Source organism: Pelodiscus sinensis, chromosome 5 (genome assembly GCF_049634645.1).
Source record: "Pelodiscus sinensis isolate JC-2024 chromosome 5, ASM4963464v1, whole genome shotgun sequence".
Classification (NCBI taxonomy): domain Eukaryota; kingdom Metazoa; phylum Chordata; order Testudines; family Trionychidae; genus Pelodiscus; species Pelodiscus sinensis.
In genome coordinates, this window is record NC_134715.1 from 35,489,237 (window position 1) to 35,514,903 (window position 25,667).

The following is a 25,667-nucleotide window of genomic DNA, read 5'->3' on the forward strand; positions in this document are numbered from 1 at the left end:
CCCTGGCAGTATTAATTTACATGCTGACATTTAGTTACAGACAGATTACTCTGTGGCTGACACCATTTTAGCAATAACTGTATTTAAACAGGGGAGGTGCTAATAAGGTATTTCCTAATTGATATGGAGAGGGATTTTTTTCCCCCAGAGAACTTTGCCAGTCAAATCACACAACAGCCTATCACCATAGTCCACATTCTATTGCAAGGTTTTATAACATGGTTCTCAATAGGAAAAGTTACACTCCACACCAGTAAGAAGTGCGATGTCCTTTCAAACACATTTGTTACTAGCATGGGATAACACAAATGTGGACTGTTAGAAATCTCAATGCCATGCTTCATTGGAAATATAAATCTTCCTTAAAAGGAATATAGCTGTCATACATTAAAGGGTAATGGAGAGTCACACACAGATACACAATAGAATGCATTATAAATCATGATATTAACATTTTTACAGTATCACAATTCTTGTTCTAAATTTCCTAGATACACTTTTGCAGCTGTTCCTGGATATATATTTTAACATTATAGAATGTGTTTGATGTTTAAATGAATATGAAACACGTTATACCTACTTACCTTCCCCCATCTCTGAACATGTGCATATAGTTCAAGGAATACAGAATGGGAAGACATTTAAATACAGAAGGTAACCATTCTTTATTTTCCAACACTGGATAATCAGGGATAAAAAAAAATGAATACCTGCTTTTTCTTCCCTGTCAAATCACATAACAGCTCTCTGAACCCGGGAAATAACCTGAAAATTCCAACACCCGAGAAGGTCTCCTTGAAGTTCAGACTTGGAAGGGAAGATACAAGAAATTGGAAAAGAATGTGGGCATTGATCAAGTCTAAGAGAAGAACTGCTTGGAGTTCTCTCTTTTGAAAGAGTCTGGGGAACTTAGATTTGGACAACCTAAATTATAAGAGATATGAGGAATACAGAGAACTATGAAACATCTTAGTGCACTGCAAGGGCTATTTCTCATTAAAACAAATAAATCATATGAACCCTGCACTGAGCGTGGCATCAGAAACCCCAGCACCAGCAGATTTGCTTCAGTATTCCTCTAGACTAGACCGGGAAAAAGGGCCGCAAACTTGTAGTTTATAAGGGAAAACAGTAGCCTTCACAGGTCTGCAAGGTTCCAAGAGTGAGGGTTGACTGTGCCTGCGGGCCTAGCAAATTCAGCAGAGGGGCTGTGGAGAGTTCTCTGAACTTTTCCCTTTTCCATGGGCCTCAGTGCCAGTTTTACACAATTTAGAAGATTGGGACAAATTGTTTTGTGGGGGAATCCAGTTTCTTCCTCCCCCCTCCCTTTATTATAGTTACCTCTTTCCGCATGTTGCTCCCACTGCTCTCATGTCTTATTTAAAACCAAAACATTTCCTGGGTTGCTATTGCTCCCAGATGCAAATCTTTGGTTCCCTGAGGGAACCCTAGGCACAGGAGCTCCACAGACAACCATCATTCTTGTTTGTCCCTTGGACTATTCCTTAAGAAAATGCAGTAGAATTCAGAAAAAAACCAGCTGGGTTTTTTTTTTATCGAATTTTAAAACACACAGGCAGAAATCCTGGTTCTGCTGAAGTCAATGTCAGAATTCCCATTGACTTACTGGGGCCAGGATTTCCTCCATAGGCTTTCAGAATAGGAATATAAAGTCTGTTTATCTATCTACACACACCCAAAGGATAGAATGCTCATTTACATGTCATACGTTTTGAGAGTAATTTCTGTATTACCATTCTGGTTTCATCATTATTAAAAATCCTACCTTTCCTTAAGCACACACTCTGTGGAGCAGGACTCCTTCTGCTCTTTCATTCCATGCTTGTGTTTGTCTTGATTCACCTTCTTCTCTTTCAGCTTATTTGGTTGGGGCAGCATAGGAAGGGGCAGTAGGTTCTAGAATACATTTTTCACCTATGAACATTCCTTGTGCACTGACTGGTGGGGCTGTGTACTGACATGAGGCCTGGATCCCTTCTATATGCTTTGCTCATGACACTACTTCTTGCTGGATCAAAGTGGACCCTAAAGAAAAAACTGGGGGTTAGAAGACTTGACTGGTCTTTCTGTAAAGATAACCTTAAATAATTTTATTCAGAATCTCAAATGGCTGCAATTCAAGGTTGTACAACATGCTTACTTTAAAAATCAAATATGTTGCCTCCAGCTGCAGACTGTCTTGGGGCCTCTGTTAATGGCTAGTGTTAGTGTTCAGTCCAGTTCCTGTGCAACTGTTTATGTTCTGATTTCCATCAGAATGGGCAGATGTTGGAAACATTTTCAGGAATGAGTCAAAGGTCTAAGACTGAATTCCCCAAAAGATAGCCCATCTCTGGGACAGGTTGTGGCACAGGGTGAGGTGGAATGGATAAGCACAAAAAGAAGGTGTGTTCTTAGCTTTTGTTACAATAGCAGAAAAGACATAGCAACTTGGTTTTAACAGTGTTCAGCAGTTATACTCTACAGGGGAATTAGGGTTCAACTCAAGCTATTCACCCAAGTTAAAAGCCAAGATGCTGTGTTTTAACCAGATCCAGCTAACCCCCAAGTTCAAGACATCCTATTCCCCCCCTCCCTCCAATGACAACCCTTTAATTTGTGATCATGCCTCGATATAGTGGCTGGTCACAATAACAGCAGCCTATTTAACCTAGTGGAGTTATGCCTTCAGCTGGAGTTGTAAGGGCACACATTTTTAATGCTAAGGATTCTAGGTTCAGTCCTCTCCATAGCCTAGGGGTGGGTAAGATGTGGCCCAGAGGCCAAATGCAGCCTGCCAAACTGCTGTATCTGGCCCGTGGCTGCCTCACTGGGACTCTTAAGCACAAAGCAGCTCACGTTGCTTTAAATGACTGCTCTCTGCTCTGGCTGCTGGGAAAGGAATGGGGAGGCTTCATGTGTTCCCCCCAGATTGGCCAGATTCCACCAATGGGAACTGAAAGATTTTGCTGGGGACAGGGGCAGCCTATGAAGCCTCCTCCCTCCTTCCTTCCTTCCTCCACCCCATTTGCTGGAGCAGAGCCACAGTGCCAGTCATTTTGCCCAGCCTGGAACTGCAGCAGTCAGGCAGAGAGCCTGCCTAAGGTTCCTGCAGGGCTGCTGGCTGGGAACCGCCTAGGCAAGTGCCTCACAGGCACAGCCTCTCTGGCACCCTAACTTTCCTAACTACCCTAACTACCTGCCCCAGACCATCACCACCTCCTGCCCCAGGTCATTGCCCAAACCCTCTGTATCCCCTCTCCCTACCTATTCCAGGTCACAGCTCCATCCCAGGCCCTTACGCCATCCCAGACTCCTCCCCCAGACCAGAATCCTCTCCTGCACCCATAACCCCTTCCCCAACCCTGCACCCCAAGCCTCTTTCTCAAATCACAACCCCTTCCTTTACTCAAACTACCTCTCAGACCTTACACCCTCTTCTACACCCCAGTCCTCTACCTCAATTTCCCTTCTGTACCCAACCTCCATCTGAGACACCTCACCCCATTCTATAGAAATGCAGCCCTTGCCCACTTATCAAAAGTTTGGAGTAGCTCCCATTAAAAATTATTGCCCACCCTTGCCATAGCCCATATTCTCTGCATATATGTGACGTGACAGCACAATACTTCATCACACTTGTATATTGCCACTGCCTGTGCTGAATCAAATTATATTCTCTACCAGCACTAAATTAACTTTAGAAAATATTTTCCCAGTTTGCTTTGGTTTGGTATAAGACTCCCTTTAATCCAGTTTATTTCACTTGTTGAGCTGGGATATTATGAATATACTTGCCATAGCATGTATTCTGTAGCAAATACATCAAATGATTCCATTTAAATTGAAAACAAAAAACAATAAAGTAATGACCAAAGCATTTATAAACAGCTCTAATCTTGGTCTTTAATTAAATGCAGGTTTTTGTATAAAAGGATGCAGCTGTTTTCAGTAACTTTGTGTGCTTTTTGCTTTGCTGATTTAACCTCTGCCTATTCAATCAGAAAAGGTCTGATGAAATCATTGTGTAACCAGATGATTTACAAAATGGTGTTCTTTGTTTATAATGTAGTGCTATTAGTTAATCTTATTTGTCTATAATAGATCCCGAGCAGGATTTCAGTAACAAGTTGTTGTATTTTTCAGAATGTCAAAAACAAAGAAAACAAAGGATTACGTATTTCCCTCTCCTCATCATATCCTTCAGTTTTATATATTGTTTAATATAATTAAATTGGTTTGTTAACAGATGTCACTGATAATGTGCAGTGAAAACAAAAGCCTCTTGTCCTGTAGGTGCACATATAAAATTGTCATTAAAATTAACTTTAGGGGACAAACCTTCAAAACCAGTCTCTAATATTGCACCCATGCAAATAGCATCTAATTATCTGTGAGAGCCAACTGCAAGTTCTGCACATTCCTGCAAGTCTGGCATGTGCAATTCTAGAAGATGAATCAAGATGTCTGAAAAATTGGGCCTGAGGTGCTGAGTACTGCCTCGAGTCCAGCTCACTTCCAAGCTCTGTCTGTTTAAACTGTCTCTGTCTGGCATATTTATTTGCTTGAGCTATGCCCAACTTCAAAGAGGGCTTGATTGGCTAGCTCAGTCTTAATTGTTATGGCATAAGCCCATGCTCTTAATACATGTTCTTAATATATCAGCTTACGCTTTCTCCAGTCCATAAACATAAGGAGATGTTCTCTGGCTACTAGTCTTCTTTACCAAATTTTTACCATATGTAGTTAATAAACAGTAAGTTGTCTGATTCTAGTGGTCAGTTTTGCTCCAATTAAAATTTTTCTTTGGATCAGAGGTAACAAAATGAAGGAAAATGTAAACACAGAATAGAACGTGTATAGGGCAGCAGCACATTGGTTTTCTTTATGCTGTAGTTCAATAAATGACTGTAACAAACTTCTTCTGAACTGCATAAATTGATCATGTTGTTTACACAGGGTGGGATCCACAAAGGGCCTTAGGATCTGCAGTGGGAAAGATAGCAACATCTAGCTTTTAAGCATCTAGAAAATCATAGCAACAACACTGCCCAAGTTAAGCACCTAGGCAGTAAATAGGAAGAGATACGCACTTACGAATGTTGGCACGAAGCCAATGCATTAGGTAGGCAGTTGACTAAACTAGACAATGGGCAATATTGACCAGAGAGATGTGTGCTTAACCGCACCCTACTCATGGAGATAGGCACTTAAGTCTGGACTGCAGGGAGATACCTATCTCCACTAGCAGTCCACAAACTGGGGGAAATAGAGGTATTTGTCTGCCTAATTCATGTGTGGGGCCCAAAATGAAACAGAGTGAGGAAGGAGGAGGCTCAACTTCCTTATGATCTGTAGGCCAGTAGTTCAGGTACTAACCCATGATATGAGAGACCCCCAATTAAAGACCCCCCTTCCTGAGAGGGAGAAGGGATTTAAAAAGATGGTAGATCCCTGTTAGGTGAGTGCCCTAACCACAAGGCTAGAGTCATTAAAACTGCTTATCTGGTCCAATTAATTTTTAATTTTTAATTTACTTAAGTTAAGTAGAACAAATTCAAAGAGAGTGTTCATAACAGAATGTCCCATGGCCTGGTCGTTAGCGCACTCACCTGAACAGTAGCTAGTCTCAGTTCCCACCTCTTCTCCTCCCTCAGGATGAGGGTGACTTAACCCAGAGGATCTCTTACATCCTGAATGAGTACCTTATCCACTAGGCTAAATATGTTAAGGGAGGCCATACTCCATTTTGTGTGAACTTGCCTGAGAAGCCTGATTCAGTAGCAGCCTCTGAGCAAAACAAGAGCTTGACAGTGTCCTGGCCAAATGCTATCTTGGAAGCTCAGCTCTTAAAGGGTACGTCTACACAGCGGTGCTATTTTGGGATAATGTCCGTTAACCCAAAACAGCATTCTGCACCTCTTAACAGCACGCTCATTATTTAGAAATACATTTGAAATAACAGGAGTCTCATTCCAGCTTCCTATAAACCTCGTTGCATGAGGAGTAAGGAAGATGCCAGAATATCTATTTATTTCTAAATAAGCTACTCAATTTGCATAGCTCAAATTGCGTAACTTATTTCAAGGTATGCACTACTGGGTAGACCTGGCCAAAGACACTTCCCCATATCACATCTTCCTTCCATAGCCATAAGTAACAAAAATACACAATTATTAATACTTTTAACCAATCTAATAGGTAAATTTACTAACAATGTTCAGTTTATTTTTGAAGTGCCCTGTTCTGAATCAATAGTACTGCTCTAAAGAGCCGACTGGTTCTTGTTATTCTGTATCCAACTCCTGGGGCTCCATTGTCTCAATCTATTGGAGCTATTGCCTGTTGGAGACCTTCTCCAGCAAAATGGTACCCTTTAGGTAATGGCAGAAAGTGGTTTATGGTCAATCTCATCTTAAGATAGGGCTTTCATAAATAGAGCTTTACTTTCATGGACTAAAGCCAACATTTCCTTCTCTTTTTCCTGGTACTTCAGCTTGAACCTCCTAAATCCGGGACTCTCTAGTCCGGCAATATCCATTGTCCAGCAGGATCACAGATGTTGCTGGAGCAGAGAACCCCGGCGCACGGGAGTACAAGCCAGTTGGGAGTCCAGCAGTGGGAGAGCCCCACCACTGGGACTGGCGAGCCCTGTCCCAAGGAGCCCCGGCTGGTTGCAGCAGCAGCAAGATGGCCACAGAGTTCTGACCCAGCAGGGCAGCTGTGGAGCCCCATCTCTGGGAAGCCCCAGCCAGGCGGGACAGAAGCAGGGCCATGGCAGCTGGGGAGCACCAGCCTCAAGGAGCCCCAGCCAGCTGGTAGAAGCGAGTCATAGACCCTGTAACAGCAGGGCTGGAGCAGAGCCAGAAGAAGGGAAGGACAGAGCCCTGGGAGGCTGGTGTCAGGGGACCTCCCCTGATCTGGCAAATTCCCTCATTCGGGACCAGTTAGGTCCAGAGGGTGCCAGACCAGAGAGGTCTAACCTGTATTAGAAATCTTAATTTTTCCAATTTGATATTTACATACACATTTAGGTCATATACTCCCTTAGTGGAGATAAGATTACCACTGTGAGTCCTGATCTCTCTCTCCCCCCCCCCCCCCCATTTACCTTCTATTGTCCCTGGATTTTCTTTAGTGCAAATACCTCTTTGTAGTTGCACCACACTTGAGACTCTCCAGAGTGGCAAGAGAAACCTGTTCAAATCCTCAGGCAGAAGGATAGCTGAATCAGGGTCTCCCGCTGCCCAGGAGAGTGATCTAACCACTTGGCTCCAAGCTACTACTTAGGTACCACAACCACCTCTGGCCAAATTTTGCATGGAGTGTAATCTGGTAGGCATGCTCTGAGCTTCCTATTGGATGAGGATTTACAGTGATTTCTGTTAAGTGAAGGAAGATCCATTTTCTCTTGGGTTTTGGGTTGCAATGGGGTTTAGGTGGGAGCAAAGTGGCTGAAAGCCTAAAACAAGGCAGCAGGGTGCATGTCGAGTTGCAGAAACTCGAGTGCTTAGAGAAATTCATTTTAAAACTTAAATGTCAAGTGAGTTTAGATACCTACAAGCGTAGGGGGCAGCTGTAGATTTTAGTAGTACCTAAAACAGGGACATTGGCATTTAAATCTGGTGTTTAGGCACTTAAGTTCCTTTGTTGACCTGGGCCTTGGTGCTTTTAAGAGCTCTGCTTCCAGTGATGCATAACAAGAGCTTCACAGAGTCCCACTCAGACTTGAAAGCTCAGTCTTTAAAGGCACAGCCCTCAGTATACCACAGTGTATATAGTTCTGTGTATTTTCCTTTACATTATACAAGCATGGAAATGCACAGTCTATTAGCCCCTATAGTTCCTTGGTGCAATTAAGGGATAGAAAGACAGTCCCATAGGGATTAGAGTGAGAGAGATTAGGAATCCTCTCTGAGATTGACATCCAGGAAGTTCATCAAATGGGGAATTCATGTTTTTGGGGAGTGTGCATAATAGAAAAAACCTGACAAGAGGGAGCATTTAAGGAGGAGGAGAAAATTGCAGTGAGGAGGAAGGTTTTTTGGGTGCTTTCTGGCTGTACTACACAAATAAGGGTACGTCTACACAACAGGGCAAAAACAGAATTAAGCTATGCAGCTTGACCTATTTCAACTGCGTAGCTTAAGTTAAAATAGCTTAATTCGGCTTTTGGTGCATCTACACAGCAAGAAATCGAAGGAAGAACACTCTTCCTTCAACTTTTTTTACTCCTTCAAAAATAAGGTTTATAGGAATCAGAGGTAAGAAGTCCTCTAGCTTGCCATTATTTCAAAATAAAGGCTTGCAGCGTAGACATGCTCTTTGTTATTTTTGAATAATGTCAGTTATTCTGAAATAATCCTGCTGTGTAGACATAGCCTAAGAAAATAAACCTGGGAGGTCTGGTAGGAAAGAGGAGGACAGAGCAATTTAGAGGAGAATTAGGCACTTTAAGGGTGCACTGGGAGGGATGAGTAGCTGACATTTTCTAGTACTCTAGAGTGAATGCTGTATTGCACTGGAACACCTACTAAATTTCTTAATGTTGAATGTCTGTGACTAATTCTCCAAAATTCATCATGATTAATAGCATTACAATTACTGTAATTGTCTTCAAATTAGCATTGTGTTTTGGATTGTAACTAGTTAAGAAAAGAGCGCCGTTTATACTCATTTGCTTGGATATTGGCTTGGCCTAGAACTTGCCAGTAGGGGGGAGCATTGCTTTATTTTAAAAGCCTTGAAAAGTTTAATTCTTCAGCTAACTCTTTCTAGCCTTTCTTAAGTCCCTATAATTACATGGAGAATGTCCCATGTCATCATAAGGTTTTCCAGCTGTTCTATTTAAATCTATTATATTCTAAAGTGATGCAGCAATTTTAAAAGATAAGTTAAGCTTGAAGAAGGATAGAGTTAGATAAGAGAAGCTTGAAGAAGGGTAGAGTTTAGCAAACCAGAGCGGGAGCACCTTGCCATGCATTAAATGCCATAAAGAGTGGCATTTTATTTCCACTAAAAGTCATTAGATTTAATAGGTTTGCAGTCAAATCATCCAGACTATGCAGGGCTTTTCCTTGTAAGTTTCAAATGTCACAAAGAAGCAGAAAATGTGTTGCTGTTCTTGGCTCAGCACGTGTGGAGAGTGAAAGGATGTCCTGATCGTGAGTATTCAGCAATTACTGCCCAGATTTCTGCTCTGCCACCAAGCCAGGCCTGCCTTGTCCTGTTCTGCAGCATGCCACTCACTGCTGCCTTGCCTTATGCTATTGGAATGTGAACACTGATTCCAGTTGCTATGTCTCATTCTAGGAGTCTCCTATAATCTGTGTGTTGCAGTTACTTAGTCCAGAGTGGGAGAGCCTGGCCCTTTATACCTGTAATTATACTTGAAGCAAAACAGATAAGGATTGAAACCAGAGAAGTTACTTCCAACAGTGTGAAGCCACAGTAAAGAAGACCATAATCCACCCAGTGCTGCCTTCACTTACCATAATGCAGTTCCTATCTTAAATTCTATAGTAGAAATGGTCCCAGAAATGGTAGCTGATATCTCATTTAATCCTTGCTGTTGCATATCCAGTGCAACTAAAGAATTATAGCTGAAAACAAAGTACTATCAAACATAAATAGTACTATAGTAGGTATCAAGTATTCAATCCAGTGATTTCTGTGTGGAATAAGTAGTGAGTAAGTAGAAACTTCAGTGGGTTTTCCCTGTTAATCTATACTAGTTTACTAGTCTATTGTTAGCTTACTATGCAAACAGATCTCATTTCCATGTACTTGGAACATCCATGTTCCCTTGTATCATTTGGCTTCATAGTGAACCGTCTCTCGTATTTTTAAAGATATAACAGTTAGTTATCTTTAAGATGTTATGCTACAGGGACAAAAAGAGAATCTGTATCTGTATTATTCAAAACTAATATACAGACTTTGATTCTGATCTCATTTATTTTTGGAAAACAAGTAACTTCCCCCAGATTTACACACCAATGTAAATAAGAGCAGAATCAAGCCCTTCCTCCCCACAGTGAATATGGAACATTATAATATGTTATACAAAAGCAATGATCTCCTCAGCACAACCTTATATAGCTGGTTCAGTGGAGCACCACTCTAAAAATAGAATTCTCTTTGACACTGAGGTGCCAGGCAATATGGAAACTGTTATATTTCAAGCTGGAGTTTTGGACGGTGCATTGGGTGCTTTCTTTGTAAGCAACTCATAAATGTGAAACATGCACTATCTGGTCAGTTGCGTACTCAGATGACAGAAGATTTCATTAGCATCCAACAAGCAACTGCATTTTAAAAATGAGTAATAAAAAGGAGTGGTTTAGCAAAAGGTGCTGGATTTACAGCCCTAGAGACTATAGTTCTCCCTTTTCTACTGAAGAGGGTACTGAGGGGTTACAGCACTGCCAGCATCAATGCAGGCTTCTCCAGATGGCCTTGCCAATGTGAAAAATCCTTGAACTGCAGGAAGCACTATCTGGACTGAGAGGACAGAGATGAACTAATGTATAATAAGCAAACAGAACTTCTGTCATATTGTACTGGAACTGTATTCCCTGACTGTCCATAGAGTCTTAAGTGCCCTATAGGAATAGAGAAAAGAGCGTTCTGAATGATGAAGCAATGATGGGATGATCTCTGAAAAGTCCCTGGCTGGCCAACATAAAAGCATTGTGGCGTGGTCACTGGAAACTTGTCAGCAGTGTGGGAAATATCCAAGAGGCCTGAACTTGTCAGTAGCTATAATTTTTCACTCCTTTGGGGTAAGAAGCTGAGGAGAGTGTGTGCAATAGGAGAATACTTGGAGAAATCATCTAATTGCCTGATGTGGCTAAAATAGCATCTTTTGTTTGACCTTCTCAGAGTGCTTATTTGCGTGGGCACTGATATTGGGCTGCAAGAGATGGATAATAAAGCTGGTGGAAGAAAAAGAAACTTGTTGCTGCTTTCTAATTTTGAAATTTAAAGGAATAGAAAAACACATGTATTGGAAAAGGGATTGTGCCATTGAAAAGGAGTGAAGGGGAAAGGAAACACAGAGGCTTTTATGGCCTGATTTTCAGAGACACAGAATGCCCATTGCTCCTACTGAGAACAGTGGCAGCTTATTGTCAGCAAAGACAATTGTCAACCACAAAATACAAAGACTGAGCTTATTGATGGGTGCTCTGAAAAGAAACGCCAAAGGTGGACCTAAGCCTGCAGCACACGAAGACCTTGAAATCCATAGGAGGGATGGTGTCAGTACCTCTCTGGATCACTCCTGCTCAGGCATGTGTGCACTTATAGGATGCCCACAAGTAGACAGTCCCTGCTTTTAATAAAGTAATGTCATTGCTTTCTCAGAAGTGAGACGGAACCATTCTTTTTCATCTCATGGCCCTTTTGGTGTTTATTCAATTGCTGTGCAGGCAATGAGACAAGTGGCAAAAAACACAACATTAGGTTCACATTTCAATATAACACAGTGACATTGATAGCGGTGGTACTTAGTGAAGAAGAAACACACTTGTTTCTCATTATGCTTCCTCTGCTATTCCTTTTGAGCAGATGGACACATACCTTGCGTGTATATTTGCAATGTTAGGGGATCGTTTTAAACTAGACCATTTCAGGAGATTTAAATCTTTATTCACTATAGCTCCTATTCGACTAGTCTTGAATTAGAGATCAAGCATGTTACCTCTTATCTGAGTTTGTAATGAGAAACCTCCCATGTCAACAGAGTTAGGACAAATGACTGACAGAGTGAAAATGACATTGGATGGGTACATAGGAGAGAGTAACTGATACAGGATATGGAGATACCAGGATATGTATGTAAGTGCATACTAGTAGCTGAGTGTCTCCTTTGCCACTAGTAGGGTGAATTTACAGGGCACACATCATTAATTAGGAATGAGCTAGTCAGGCAAATCAGTGTGCGGGGGGGAGGGGAGAGCTGGATGCAGATGCTAGGAGGAATCACAAAAACATTGTTCGGATGAAAATAAGTGGAAAACAATGATTTCCAGAAAACACCCTCCCCCATCCTTCAAAAGGACTGAATTTAATAGCAGTTACAGGTACTTATTACTTCAGGATCAGGCCCTAAAGCTTTGTCTACATTAGTCTTTTTTGGTTGCAAACAAGAGCTTCAGGCCCTTCAGTATCACCAGGCCCTGGGGCAGTTGCCCCCTTTGCCCCTCTGCCTCTCATCAGCAGGCCTGGCCTGGCCCTTAGTCATACACTCTTCAAATCTATGTGAGCATTAGCAGAGGAGGAAATGGTGTACCTTTTGCCAACTAAACAGGATACTTCAAAATGCCAACCAAAATTGTACAGTGTAACATCATCAAATTATATTAATAAAAATAATAACTGGTGAAGACCATAGCTCATCCAGCACACTGTCTGTTAGCATAATGCAGAGCCTTAAAGTAATGCACAAGGCTCACCGCTGGGAAATTTGCTGTGTCGTCAGCATACCAGATCAATATTTTGGAGGTCATTACTTCATCCCTTCTTCAGTTGCTAGCCTTGGATTTCTGCCAGAGCTAAAGGCAACCATTAGCAAGATTATACCATTATTCCATTTAGGAATAGGCAAGGATTTTCGTTCACTGAGATTAGCCTGCTCTCTGGCTCCGGGTAACACAAATACTCCACAGTTCATTCACAGTGGCACCTGCTTCTCTATTCCTCTATAGCAGCATGTGTGTAATTTTTTTTATTACAACTACCACTTGATTGATTTGCACTACAAAAATTGAAACTTCTGCACTATGGTACATTGGGGTCCTGTTCTTTTCATGAGGGGAGGAGGGAGCAGGTACTGCACACACATGTTTCTGAGTTGAGATGAAATAGAATTTTTGATTTATAGAGCAACAGAACAAAATCCAAAGTGTTAAAGAACAATATGATAAAACATTGAGTAAGTCTCAATAAAACCAGTAAGTCTGAGTCTAATGTGCACAGTAAACATACATACACTATATCCTTTTTTACACTGTATCCTTTAGCTAAAGTAATATTATTATATAAGATTTAAGTTCTGTAAATGTATTAGAAGTTTTTACAAGTAAACCCAAATCCTCATTGGATGTCTCGTCCGACAGCAAAGCATGTGTTGCCAATACACCACTGTTCTGCCCTTACACCAGTATCAGGTCATTTAGGGTCTAATCCTACCCTCGTCAGAGCCAATGGCAGCAGGATGAGGCATTGAGGGAAAAACCCATTTAGCTTGGATCTGGAAAGTACAAAAAGATGATATCTGAAACTGACTATAGATGTGGGCAACAGAAAAATGTGCAAGCATGTAAACACACAACTTTTTTTCTATTTACATCTACCTGGAGCTATACTCTTGAATATTATGCCCCAATGAAGAGATTACACTATAATACAGAGAGAAACGCTTTTCATTAAAAGTTATCAGATATGAAAAACTAACTTTACATTCATGGATGAAGCATGGGAGTTCTCCCTCTCCAACCTGCACTTTTCTGTTCTCACCTTAAATTTCCAGACTTCTAATGCAAATCTGGTGGATTTGGAAAGAGATCAAAGACAAGGGATCTTGCTGGGATTACACTTTATAAATAAAAAATATTCATAGGGGAACAACAGAGGGAGTGGGCTGATGACCTGACAATACAAGTTCTGGAGCTTATTAAACACTCTGGGCAAGATCTCCAGCTAGTGTAAATTGGCACAATTCCATTGATTTCAATGGAGCCATGACTTTTTTTTACACGAGTTGAGAACATGGCCCTCCAGTGGCAGCATTTGAGGTTCTCTGAAAACTGATACTTTTTGTTTTGGCCATAACAGGTAAATCAACATTCTTCATACAATCTATGACTATGCTCTGGGATTTCCATTCTTCTGCTTACCAATTATTCTATGTAACTTCGTGCCCTGCTATTTTTAAATCTAAATACTAAATCAGTAAAAAACTAACTTGATTCTATTATGGCCAATGGTATCAGCAGTCCATAACTTTACCTTCTCTCTTCAGTCTGACTGTTTTTTTTAAATATAAGGCCCACCCATGCAAGTGACCAATGAATCACTGATAGCTCCCTTCTACACCCTGTGTCAAAAACCTCTGCTGGTCTAATCCTTCTGACTTTCAGGGAGTTGATGCCAGCACAGGATCTGAGCTGTGCAATGAATCAAGGCATAGGGAGTGATTGACACAAGGTGTCACTGCTCCCAGAAGTGTTGATTTGTAGCACAACAGGAGACTAGTAGTTTGATGGCCTCTGGCACCAGAGAGAAGAGAGACCAAACATAGTATTCATAGACGTAAATGCCTATTTTAAACAGTGACAGGATAATGGATGGAGGAGAGGAGGAGACCAAATGAGACAAAAGAAGGACAAAGGATTAGCAAGGTCATTGATTGGCCATGTGACTGACTGTACTCCCCCCCGCCCACCTCCACCACATGTACTTGTATCTAGAGTAAGTATATTTTTGTTTTCAAAATACTTTGGAATGTGTAACTAACATTATAAAAGTTCATTCTGTAACCAATAGCAATTATAGCATACGCTCACAAATGTATCGCACTGCAGGTGCACAAAGACATTACAAGTAAAATGCAGTTGTCTGCTCTCAACCCCTCAGAAGGAGCAAGCTAGCGACTCAATGCAGGGCATAGAGAATGCCACACTTTATACAATGTGGGTGCTAATGGAACACAAGTGTTAGAAAATATCCATAGACTCATGGGAAAAAACAATCTATGGTCCCGAAGAGCAAACAATTCTCTAGTTTCAATCCAGCAAACGCTTTATGTAACTTTACTCACATCAGTAGTTCCTTAAGTATCCCATTTGGCACTAACTCATGTGAGTTAATTTATGCATGCTAATGTGCTCTCTAGTTCAAGACAAGCAACGTAAAATGGGTGGGAGAAAGGGATGCAATCAAAATAGGAAGTTTTACATTGACAATGAAAAATACCAAAAGCAGCCAGCACAGGGCCTGGTTCTCCAGTGATCAAAAAAGGACTCCTGTGTAAGAGCTTGGCATCTATAGGTTACGATAAGCAAATTCATCTTATGTTAATTGTCAGTCACCACTTTTTAATTCACTGATTTAAAAATAAGTAACAACCATTAATTTCCTTTAATAGTTTGCACCATTTATGCAACTATTTGATGCTTCCATGCTTTCCTGTCTATAATCTCACATTCTGTACATTGCAAATCCTATTTAATTGACAGAAAATTTGTTAATACGTTTAAATGGGATTGCAATTCTGCGTATTTGCTATAGGATTTATATGAGAGAGGAAATGAAACTTCAAAAATTTTTTAGCGTAAATTAAAAAAGAAAGACCCTCGGGAAAACAGATCATAAACTTTGTGACCAGAGGCTAATAAATTAACAAAAACTTTGATTACTGGGAAAAAATGAAACAGTTCTTATAATGAATTTAATGTCTGACTATATTAGCTTAATACATTTCATTTATCTCTAAACTGAGGAATCTCTGAAGCATATCTGAATATATCTAGTTAACTTTTTATTTGATCACTTCAGGAAATAGCAATAATCACAGGACTATAAGTACTGTCATTATAAATATAGATTTTGGCAAGTTTGCCACCTAAATAAAAATAAAAAGATTTTCAGCAAGAATCATCTAATCTTTAAAATGCTTTAATTGATTTTGAAATAGTTAAAAAAACCCAGTTGTCTCCTTATAGTCTCCTGTGCTTTGTTAGGGCTGAGTCCTGCTTCTACTCCAGTCCACTGGCTTCAATAGCAGCAGGATTGGATCCTTAAGTAGTTCTATAGCATGAACAATAGAACTCATGGTCGAGATTTTCAAAATAGATGGAGCTTTCATCACTAGCAACACATTCTGTGTCAGAAGGAAGGAAGCAAAGCAACTAGAACATTCCAACAGAGCAGCTGGTGTCTAGACAGGTTCAGCACAAAGGATGGAAGTTGCAGCAGTGATGACTGTACAACAAAATTCATTATAAACACGGATGAGCAATTAGAGTTTTACAGACATTTCTCTAATGAGAACCACCTACTCAGTAGTTTTAGAGTAAGGAAGGTGGGAGCAGAGAATGCTCTAAAAAGCCCAACCTGAGGCTTAACTGATTTTACACTACTGAGTACTCTTCTGACTTTGGTAGACTCACTTGTTATTTACATAGATGAGAATCTTGCAGCTGAATTCTCTATAACTGAAGAAAGATTCCTCAGTATCCACTCTGTAATCAAATTACACGACTGCCAACAGGAAAAAGAAACAGCTCTGTTTTCTCTAGGACTGGTAAAAAGAGTTGTCTGTGGAGATTATGGAATGGATAAATAGGGGTTTCAACTAATTAATTTCTTTTGTAAAAAGGGTCTTGTTTTATTGAACATTTTTGATCTTTTGTCAGAAAACCAGAAACCTAAAACCAGAAAAATTTCAGTTTTGAAAAGGATTTTGGTTTTTTTTTTTCAATTAAATGTCAAAACATTCCAACTGAAAATTCTGATAAAAACGATTTCCCTCCCAATTTGCAGAAATATTCAGCAGGGTTAACTCTCCCCCTCATTTTCTGACCATCACTGTTTCCCTCTCTGTTATGGGGGACTACTATCCCTGATAGTATCTTGAGATAAGGCCAGCAATAAGCCAATGTGGTTTTTCTGCACTCACAGTGCAGCAGCACCCCCTTGTCCAATAGCTATGACCAGTTAGCTGGCTTCTAGTTCCTCCTACAAGATTCTTTGCAGCTGGATTTCAGCAGGAACCTCTCACTGAGCACAGGGCTTTAGCTAGCTGCTACCTGGCTAACCTATGCTGGGAAAGGAGCTTCCAAATAGTCAGACAAGGATCCTGCATATCATGTGGGTAAAGAGAAGGGATCAGTTTTGGAGTGGAGGGAAAGGAGAATGTTTCCCATGTTCCCCAGCCAATAGGTCTGAACCCTAGTCTGAAGCAATCATATGTATAGACAGGAGAGTGAAAATAGCTGTCCTGTCCATTTAGTTCTGATGCTGCCAATAAGTTTGGTTAAAAATTGATTCTACATATGCCATCAAGTGCCAGCAATGCCTCTATGCCATGTATGTTGGCCAAACTGGACAGTTTCTATGACAAAGGATAAATGGACACAAATCAGACATAAAAAATGGCAACACACATAAACCTGTAGGGGAATATTTTAACCTGCCTCTTTGCTCAATTATGGATTTAAAAGCAGATATTCTTCTACAAAGGAATTTCACCAGCCAATTACAGAGAGAGAGTGTGGAATTGGTATTCATCTATAAATCTGGGCTTGAACAAAGACATTAACTGGATGTTGCATTATAAAGCCAGTCTCCTTTGCTTCTAAAAACTGCCTTTTTACATCAAAAGCTAAGAATGGGACACTTCCAGCCCATTTAATTAGTCTCATTAGCACGTGTCCTACAATTGACAGGTACTTCCCCCTCTTCCCCTTCTATTATAAATATCTTGGTTCTGTTATTTCCACTCCAGGTCATCTGATGAAGTGGGTTTTACCCATGAAAGCTCATGATACTTCATATTTGTATTAATCTAGAACAGTGGTTCCCAACCTTTTTTATACTGGGGACCAGTAAATCTATTCACAAACTTTTGGCAGATATACAAATAAATAATGGATATGCAAATAAAATGTTACTGGTCCTCCCAAAGCCCCAGTGCCCAGAACCCCCCGGTGCCATCCCTAACCCCTAGAGTCCTCTACCACCCCTCAGCACCAGCCACTGACCCCAGATTCCCCTGAACTTGACCTCCCAGTGCCAGCCTCCCACCCTCAGAGTGCCCCCAATACCAATCCCCCATCCCAAATGCCTCAGTGCCAGCCCCTGCCCTTTAGAGTCCCCCACCACCAGACCCCCCCCAGTGCTAGCCTCCTGTTTCCAGAGCCCCATCCCACCAACCTGTCAGAGTCCTCCCCAGTGCCAGCCACCAGTCCCCAATATTAGCCCCGTCTCCAGAGCCCCCCAGTGCCAGCACCCAGTACCCACTACTAGCCCTGCTCCCAGAGCCCCCCAGTGCCAGCACCCACCTCTTAGAGTTCCCCATCCCTTAGAGCTCACTAGTACTACTAGCCCCTCCCCCAGATCCCCCCAGTATTAGCTTCATCTCCAGAGCCCCCCAGTGCCAGACCCCACCTCTTAGGCCCCCCAGCACTAGCCCTGTCCCCAGAGTCCCCAGTGCCTGCCCCACCCTCCTCACCTATCCCTGTGCTGCCTCCCAACTACTAACTGAGCGCTGCTGCCTGGGTCGCGACTGCTCTAAGGCTCCCATGCCGGGCTCTGTGTGGCCTTCCCACCGCTCAACAAAGCGCATTTCCATGTCCGGTAAGAGACCCGCCCCTGCCTGGTGCTGGTTGACCAAGAGCAGGGCAGAACACACCTCTCACAACAGTTGCAGTGGGAACGGTGTACCCCAGGCCCGGCCCACAGAGCTGCCACAGCCCAGCAGCCAGAAGTCCGCGGCCTGGGAACCACTGGTCTAGAATAGTGCCACAGGACTATTCATTGGTTTTAAAATTACAGACTAACATGACTACACCTCTGAGACATATTACCAGTTAGTTTAGTCACATAGACATCTTGCCACTGGACAATGAAGGGAGACCCCCTGATTTATTTCACATAGATCACCAAAAACTATGAAATGGGTAACAATTGCTGGCCTGAACCAGATTCATATTGGCAACCTGCAGTAGAAGTGAAAAGCCAGAAACAGAAGATTTCTCTTAACATTGCAGGAATTCCTTAATTCCATAGTGAAAAACAACAGGAATTATTTATTTGCCATTTACACTGTTTCAGAGTTTTATTGTTAATGTTTCTGCATTTTTAAAACTGGTGTAAATTTAATTTGTTTCTAACACGACTTCTAAATATTTACGTTAGGAGTTATATTGCATTATAAAAAATTTAATGGAAATATCTTTTGTTTAAAAAACAAAATAAATCCAACCTCATTTATGCAGAGAAACATACCAAAGACTGTCTAAGACATCATTGCTTCCCTAAGTGAAAGGATGTTTATAGTCCTAATAGAAAAAGAATAAACACAGCATACCACTCCATATTTGTAAATGTTAGAGGCTCTGCAAGGTGGCAACTGGCTGCTATATGCACTGGATTGTTTCTCCATTGTCCAGAAGGCTATATTGTGACACATGGGTGTTTAAAAATTGCAACAGTCATGATGAATGGCAGGCAGCAGCAAAAAGGATAGTAGTCCCACTTTTTTTTCCCCCCCAAATAGCACTGATTCCAGGTACTGCCTCCAGAAATAGGTTTCCATGCAGCAGCTCAGCTACTAATGACCACAGTGCAAACAGGGAGTAATTTCACTGAAGACAATGGGTGTGACACCATGCCAATGAGTGCAGTATAAATACCAAGATACACAAATAGAAAATAAAGGCTTTGAAAATGATCCATATTTACATTACTGTCCTTATGCTTGTGATAATATTAAATAGCTAATAAGAATATTGATGATTATGTGTTGTGTGTTTTTATGTCTATGACATAATCCGTGAACATAACATTAAGGCTGAAGAATTTGCAAATGCCCAAAAAACAGAAATTTCAGAGTTCAGATTCCACTACAACCCTTTTGTGTACATGTATTGTTTTATAATAGAATCTTGCATGCATCCTGGTTAATGTAACATATCATTTGCCAAATATATATTTTATAAATAGCAGTTAACCAGATGCTACACCTTGAGTGGTGTTGAAGATGTCTATGGTTTGTTACAAATAATTATGATAGGTCATAGTGATGTACAGGAAAAGGAAAGAGGACTGGTACAGTAAAAATAGGCCAGTGCAAGTAGATTTTTAAATGAGAATATTGGCAGGCTGACAATTTACATAGCTTCTCCATTTACATGACTTTTCTATTCAAGAGCATGACCAGATCTTAAAACAATAATGGGACTTCCCCATCAGTATGCTCCTAGGCTTATGGAAGTGAGAAGAGACAAAAGACTCTTTCAAACAATAACAAAAAAATTAATGTGCGTGTGTGTGTGTGTGCATGTGCGTGCGCGCGTGGGCCTGTGTGCACCCACTGAATGGATTTTGCAATATTCTGTGCCACCTTATGCTGTGATCTTGCTAGATCTTTCAAGTTAGCACTTATATTGGGTTAGTGCTTGATTGGGAAACATAGATATTGTATTGGGTAATTCCAACAGGTAACATTCTTTCCTCTGCATCAGTACTAGTCTAATACCCCAGCATCAGTTGTGGGGTATCAGAAGGTAGAAGGTGTTCTCCTCTGAATAAAATGTAAATCCTAGACTTTTGGTTATAAAAGTTCTTACTGCACTTTCTGCAAAAGTAGAATTGTTAACCTCATAGTTCTATCCACATTCCAAGCTGGGTAATTACATTCTTGTATCCTCAACAGTTGTGATGTGCTGCTGTGAAATCATGAACAGCTGTCATCTTCACCACAAAGCTAGATGCACTTTATTATTTAGCAAAGCGATCCCCATGTTTCTTATCAACTGTACTCCCTCACAGTGTACTGAGACTTGACTAGTGGGAGGAATGCACTGTGCAGGGGGTCAGACTAGATGATCATAATGGTCCCTTCTGACCTTAAAGTCTATGAGTCTATACATGAGAGAATCTTAGGTACCAAAATGGTTGATGACTGTCCTTTTCGAGTAGTCCACCATGTGGTTTTACTACTTGGCTGCGTCTAGACTGGCAAGTTTTTCTGTAAAAGCAGCTGCTGTCTACACTGGCCGCTTGAATTTCTGCAAGAACACTGACGATCTCATGTAAGATTGTCAGTATTCTTGCGGAAATGCTATGCTTTTGCGCAATAGGGCCAGTGTAGACAATGCGGTATTGTTTTGCGCAAAAAAGCCCCGATGGTGAAAATGGCGATCGCGGCTTTCTTGTGCAAAACCGCGTCTAGATTGGCACGGACGCTTTTCCGCAAAAAGTGTTTTTGCGGAAAAGCATCCATGCCAATCTAGACGCTCTTTTCTGTAAATGCTTTTAACGGAAAAACTTTTCCGTTAAAAGCATTTGCGGAAAATCATGCCAGTCTAGACGTAGCCCTTGTGTTAATATTAAGAAGAGGTACGCTTGATTTACCAAAGGAACAAATTAGGAGAATCTTCTGGAAGTAGTTTCCAAATCCATTGTTTTTGACCCATAATGCATTAAATGGGTTGGATACTAGATATCTTAGGGTGTGTCTAGACTACATGGCTCCGTCGACATGAAGCCATATAAAGTAGTTTACTCTACATAGTCAATGAAGTGGGGATTTAAATAATAATAAAATAATAATAATAATAATTAAAATAATAATTCCTCCTTCATTAAAATAAAAATGGCCGACAAGCTGTGCCGACAATCAGCTGATCCGGCACAGCGTGGCAGTCTAGACACGGCGCGGTCGACAAGGGAAGCCTTTGTCGACCGCTCTGGTAAACCTCGTTTCATGAGGCATACCAGTGTGGTTGACACAGCCTTCTCTTGTCGACCGCGTCTAGACTGCCGCGCTGTGCCAGATCAGCTGATTGTCGGCATTTTTATTTGAATGAAGAGGGGATTATGTTGAGTAAACTACTTTACATGGTTCCATCAACAGAGCCATGTAGTCTAGACACACTCTTAGAGACCCTGGTTTCCCCATGGGATACTGATACAGCTCAGATGGAAAGATGTTATTTCACATCACTTGGACTAATTTAATCACAAAGGTGTTGGAGATGGGGCATTCTCGGAGAGGAATCCTCAATGATAGGGTTTGCTTTCCACCTTTGTTTGGAAGAACTTGAAACTGTTGACCCTATTTATTCTTCCTGACTTTTTCTAGCCTGACTAAGGGAAAAGGGGGGTTTTTTGGGGAGGAGAGGTGAAGATGGAGAAAGGCTTTGAGGGTTAACTAATGAGATTTAGAGAGCTTGTCATTTTTGGGACTTGCTGTGACTGATTGTTTTGATCATGTTATATTCATAAAGGCACCAGTAGTATCAGGGTTCCACTAAGAATGTGGGGATGGAGTTGTACTGGTTTCAAATGCACTCTAATTATACAATTCTGAATTTAATTTACTTTTAACTCATCGCAGGTTCGCAGCAAGAGCAAAGCATCCAAAGCTGGGCTGTGTGAGGGGGATGAGGTGGTGTCTATCAATGGCAAGCCTTGTGCAGACTTAACCTATTCTGAAGTAATCACTCTTATGGAAGGTCTGACTGATGCCCTCCAGCTGCTTATCAAGAGGTAAAAGACTATTCAGAATGCTCTGGGATACATTCTGCTCCTTATACTCGCTGGTAAAACATGGGGGACAAGGTGTGAATGTCCATTTTATAAGCATGTATTATGAATTTCAAATGCACAGTCATATTCTTATTTATATATTTTTCGGCAGCCATTTGCTTGCCACTTTACAAACATAAAGGAATTCAGTTCTCCAACACAAAGCTCTCACTTGAGCGTTCAGACAGCACAGTATATGTACATATGATCCATTGATTCAAGGTACCATCTTCTTATGGTACTTATTTGGTCCCCATCTCCACAGCATCTGCATGCCTCAGAATCTTTAATGGACCCCCCCAGGTGTTCACCTCTGTGAGATATGGAAGCACCACTGAAGCACAGAGTGATTAAGATTCCTAAGATCTGTGGCAGAACAGGGAATTGTACCCATCTGTCCCATGCTCACTACCAGGCACATGCTCCAAGTTATGGACTGTCCTTCCTCTCCATTTAAAGACCACCATGCTCTGAGCTGTGCATTATGGCTGACCAGTGAAAGCCTCAGTAAAAGTAATGTGTTTTCAGGGGGGATGTCACAAGGATGATCTGGCACATAAGAGTGAGAGGAATTCTAAGAATAGGGAGTGGAAGGGAAGGAATATGAGTGTGCAGGAGTGATACAGGAAAGACACTGTGAATGAGGCTTCAAAAGAGCAAAGATTGTATACATGAGAAGAGCACAGTGCACAGGACAAGGAATGACAGGACAAGGAATTTCCTCAGAGACTGTGGTCAGAACAGAGACCAGAAGTCAGAACACATGACTTCCATTTCTGTTTCTGACTCACTATGTGATCTTCGGCAAGTTGGTTAACCTCTCTGTGGATTCAGTTTCTCCATCTAAAGAATGTTCATAGGGTATCTATTTTCCTTTATAAAACACTGAGTCCTGCAGTCGGTCTTACTACCACTCTAATATTCAGTATAAATTCTATACAAGTAAAAAAAAAAAAAAAAAAAACAGGAAACAACTCAAGGACCCTTCTTCCTGTGCAGAGGCTAGCCACAACTGGAGCAGGTAACACTGCTATTTGCTCTCAGCTATTTGCCCCCTCCAAAATTAGTCTCCAAGAGGGGGAGGATGGTTATGTCCAAACTCCCTGAACACTAACAGAGCCACACCCTCTGAAAGACTGTTGAGTTTCTGTTTTAGCGTGTACGTTCCTGTGGCTCACAGGGGACTTCTGAATGAGTAAGACAGAGTTCCTCTGGAAATTCCCACAGTGTATCCAGTGTAGGGTAAAAGTGTGATCTGCCCCTGAAAGGAAGAGAGTTGCTGAATTAATCTAATATACAGTAATTCCTCATTTAACACATGCCCACTTAACACTTTTTTGTGATAGCACGATTTTTTTTAGGGAATTTTTTTTAATTATATGACCGTCCCTAGAATAACATGATTTCCCCAGCCAGAACATTGCCAGTGTCTGCATGGGGCTTCCCCTGCCTCCCTGCAAAGCGGCAAAGGGTTCGCCACTCGCTGCGCCGTTCCCCGGCGACCCCCCCCCCCTCACTGGACGCAGTGTGTGTCCCGGCAGACCCGTCACAGGGGCATACTCTCAAGCCAATCCCCCTCCCCTCTCCTCCCAGAGCCAAACATCTCCCCTCCCTGCTGTAACCCAGTCCTCTTTCTCCCCCAACCTTATGTCCCAGTCCCAACAGACACCACCCCTTGAAACGCAACCCCCACCTTTTCCATTATTTTCAACAGGAAAATTGACCCCACATAACACGTTTTCACTTAACACGATCATTTTCTGAAACATATCTATAGTATTAAGTGAGGAATTACTGTATAATAAGAGTTTGTTTTGAAAGCTTTATGTTTGCTTGTTTTTGTGGGATGAATTATTTACTCAGTTTAGTGAAGTCACTGTAATAGTGACAGCTGTGGACTTCAGCTCATGTATTATGATGTTGCTGTTGATCCTCACTAACGATAAATATATATAATCAGGCATGGCAGAATTTGATTTGTATTGTTTCTCAAAGACAATACAGATGTTTATTTTTAAGTGTTTTTATTTTTACAGACTTCAAATTTGCAATTTATGGGATTTAAGCATTTTAAAAATGTTTATAGATTTAAATTTTGCACTTGCTTTATGGAGAGGATTGGGTGATAATTATTTATAAGCATCAAAACACTAATTCTCAACATCACATGTAATCAAACTCTGGTAAGTTCTCAAGCAGTGTGTCTCTTACATTGCCTATCTCTAAACTTTTATTATTATTGATGGAAATATTTTTGTCTGTATGCATAGGGGGTGAAACTGAAGTTTAGAGACACAGAAAAAAGTCTAATCCTTCATTTCAGAGTTCCCCCTGGGATGTCAGCATGACAATGGCTGGTAAAACTAGATTTTCAGAAATAGCCTCAGTCTCTGACCTTCTACACACTTTGCAGCTGTATAAATAATTTCTGATACTTCCTCTCAAAGCTGCTGTTGGAATTTTAAATGCATGAAGGGGCCACATATTGGCCCCACTGAAGTCAAAGCAAACCTTCCATACCACTTTGTTGGCCCTGTCTGAATGCATAGGGCAGATTGAAAATCAAAACCAAAAAATAATTTGGGAGCATTACACTGTTTAGTGGAATGAAACCCCAGCCTGCCAGAGATCACGAGGGGCTGATAGTTTTCCAGCAATAGACTTTCCTTTAAGAGTTGCACAGAATACTTACAGAGGAAATTGACCTATTAGCATAATCTCTGAATTTCCTGTCCCCACCCTCTCTTCCATTTAGTCTCCCTCCTTGTACTACTATTCACTGTTGGTATCTTCATGGGTAGAAGAAAGAAAGGAGAACTCCATGAATTCCTCTCCCCCTACCACCTCCTCTATAATTGCTAGTCTGCTGTCACTTTCTCTATGGTTCCTTTCTGGGAATCTTTGGAGATGCTGGCTGATTGGGCCCGCAAGGTTCATATGAGATTACCAAGATTAGACCTAATATCCTCATGGAGCAATGGAAAAGCAAACCCTTCATCTTCTTCTGCAGACAGCTCTTAACAAAGCCTTAAGAGAAGAGTGTAAGTTTTAAAACAAGAATGGTACCTGTTTAATTATTTTTGTATTACCATAGTTGCTAGGAGCCCAAGTCATGGACAAGGACTCTATCATATAAGGTGTGGTACAAAACAAAAAGACTATCCCTTCCCCCAGAGAACTTAGGCTATGTCTAGACTACAAACCTCTTTCAAAAGAGTCTTTTTTGAAATAATCTTTTGAAAAAGCCTCTTTTGAAAGAGAGCGTCTAGACTACAAGCAGATTTTTCAAAAAAGCGAGCCGCTTTTTCGAAAGAGAGTCTAGACCTGTGGTCTCCAACCTTTTTACA

At 41.2% G+C, this 25,667-nt stretch overlaps 1 protein-coding gene across 2 annotated transcripts in view; it reads left to right on the top strand.

The window, feature by feature from the left end:
• Positions 1 to 25,667, top strand: part of SYNPO2 (synaptopodin 2) — a 110,433-nt gene that overhangs the window by 53,992 nt on the left and 30,774 nt on the right. The window contains exons 1-2 of one of the 2 annotated variants that reach the window (XM_025190685.2): positions 14,350 to 14,475; positions 22,130 to 22,281. In XM_025190685.2, coding sequence (XP_025046470.1) covers positions 14,374 to 14,475; positions 22,130 to 22,281 — 254 coding nt within the window. In that variant the 5' untranslated portion in view covers positions 14,350 to 14,373. Of the gene's footprint in view, positions 1 to 14,349; positions 14,476 to 22,129; positions 22,282 to 25,667 lie in introns of those variants that run through there. The other variant, XM_006112606.4, reaches the window with a different exon arrangement.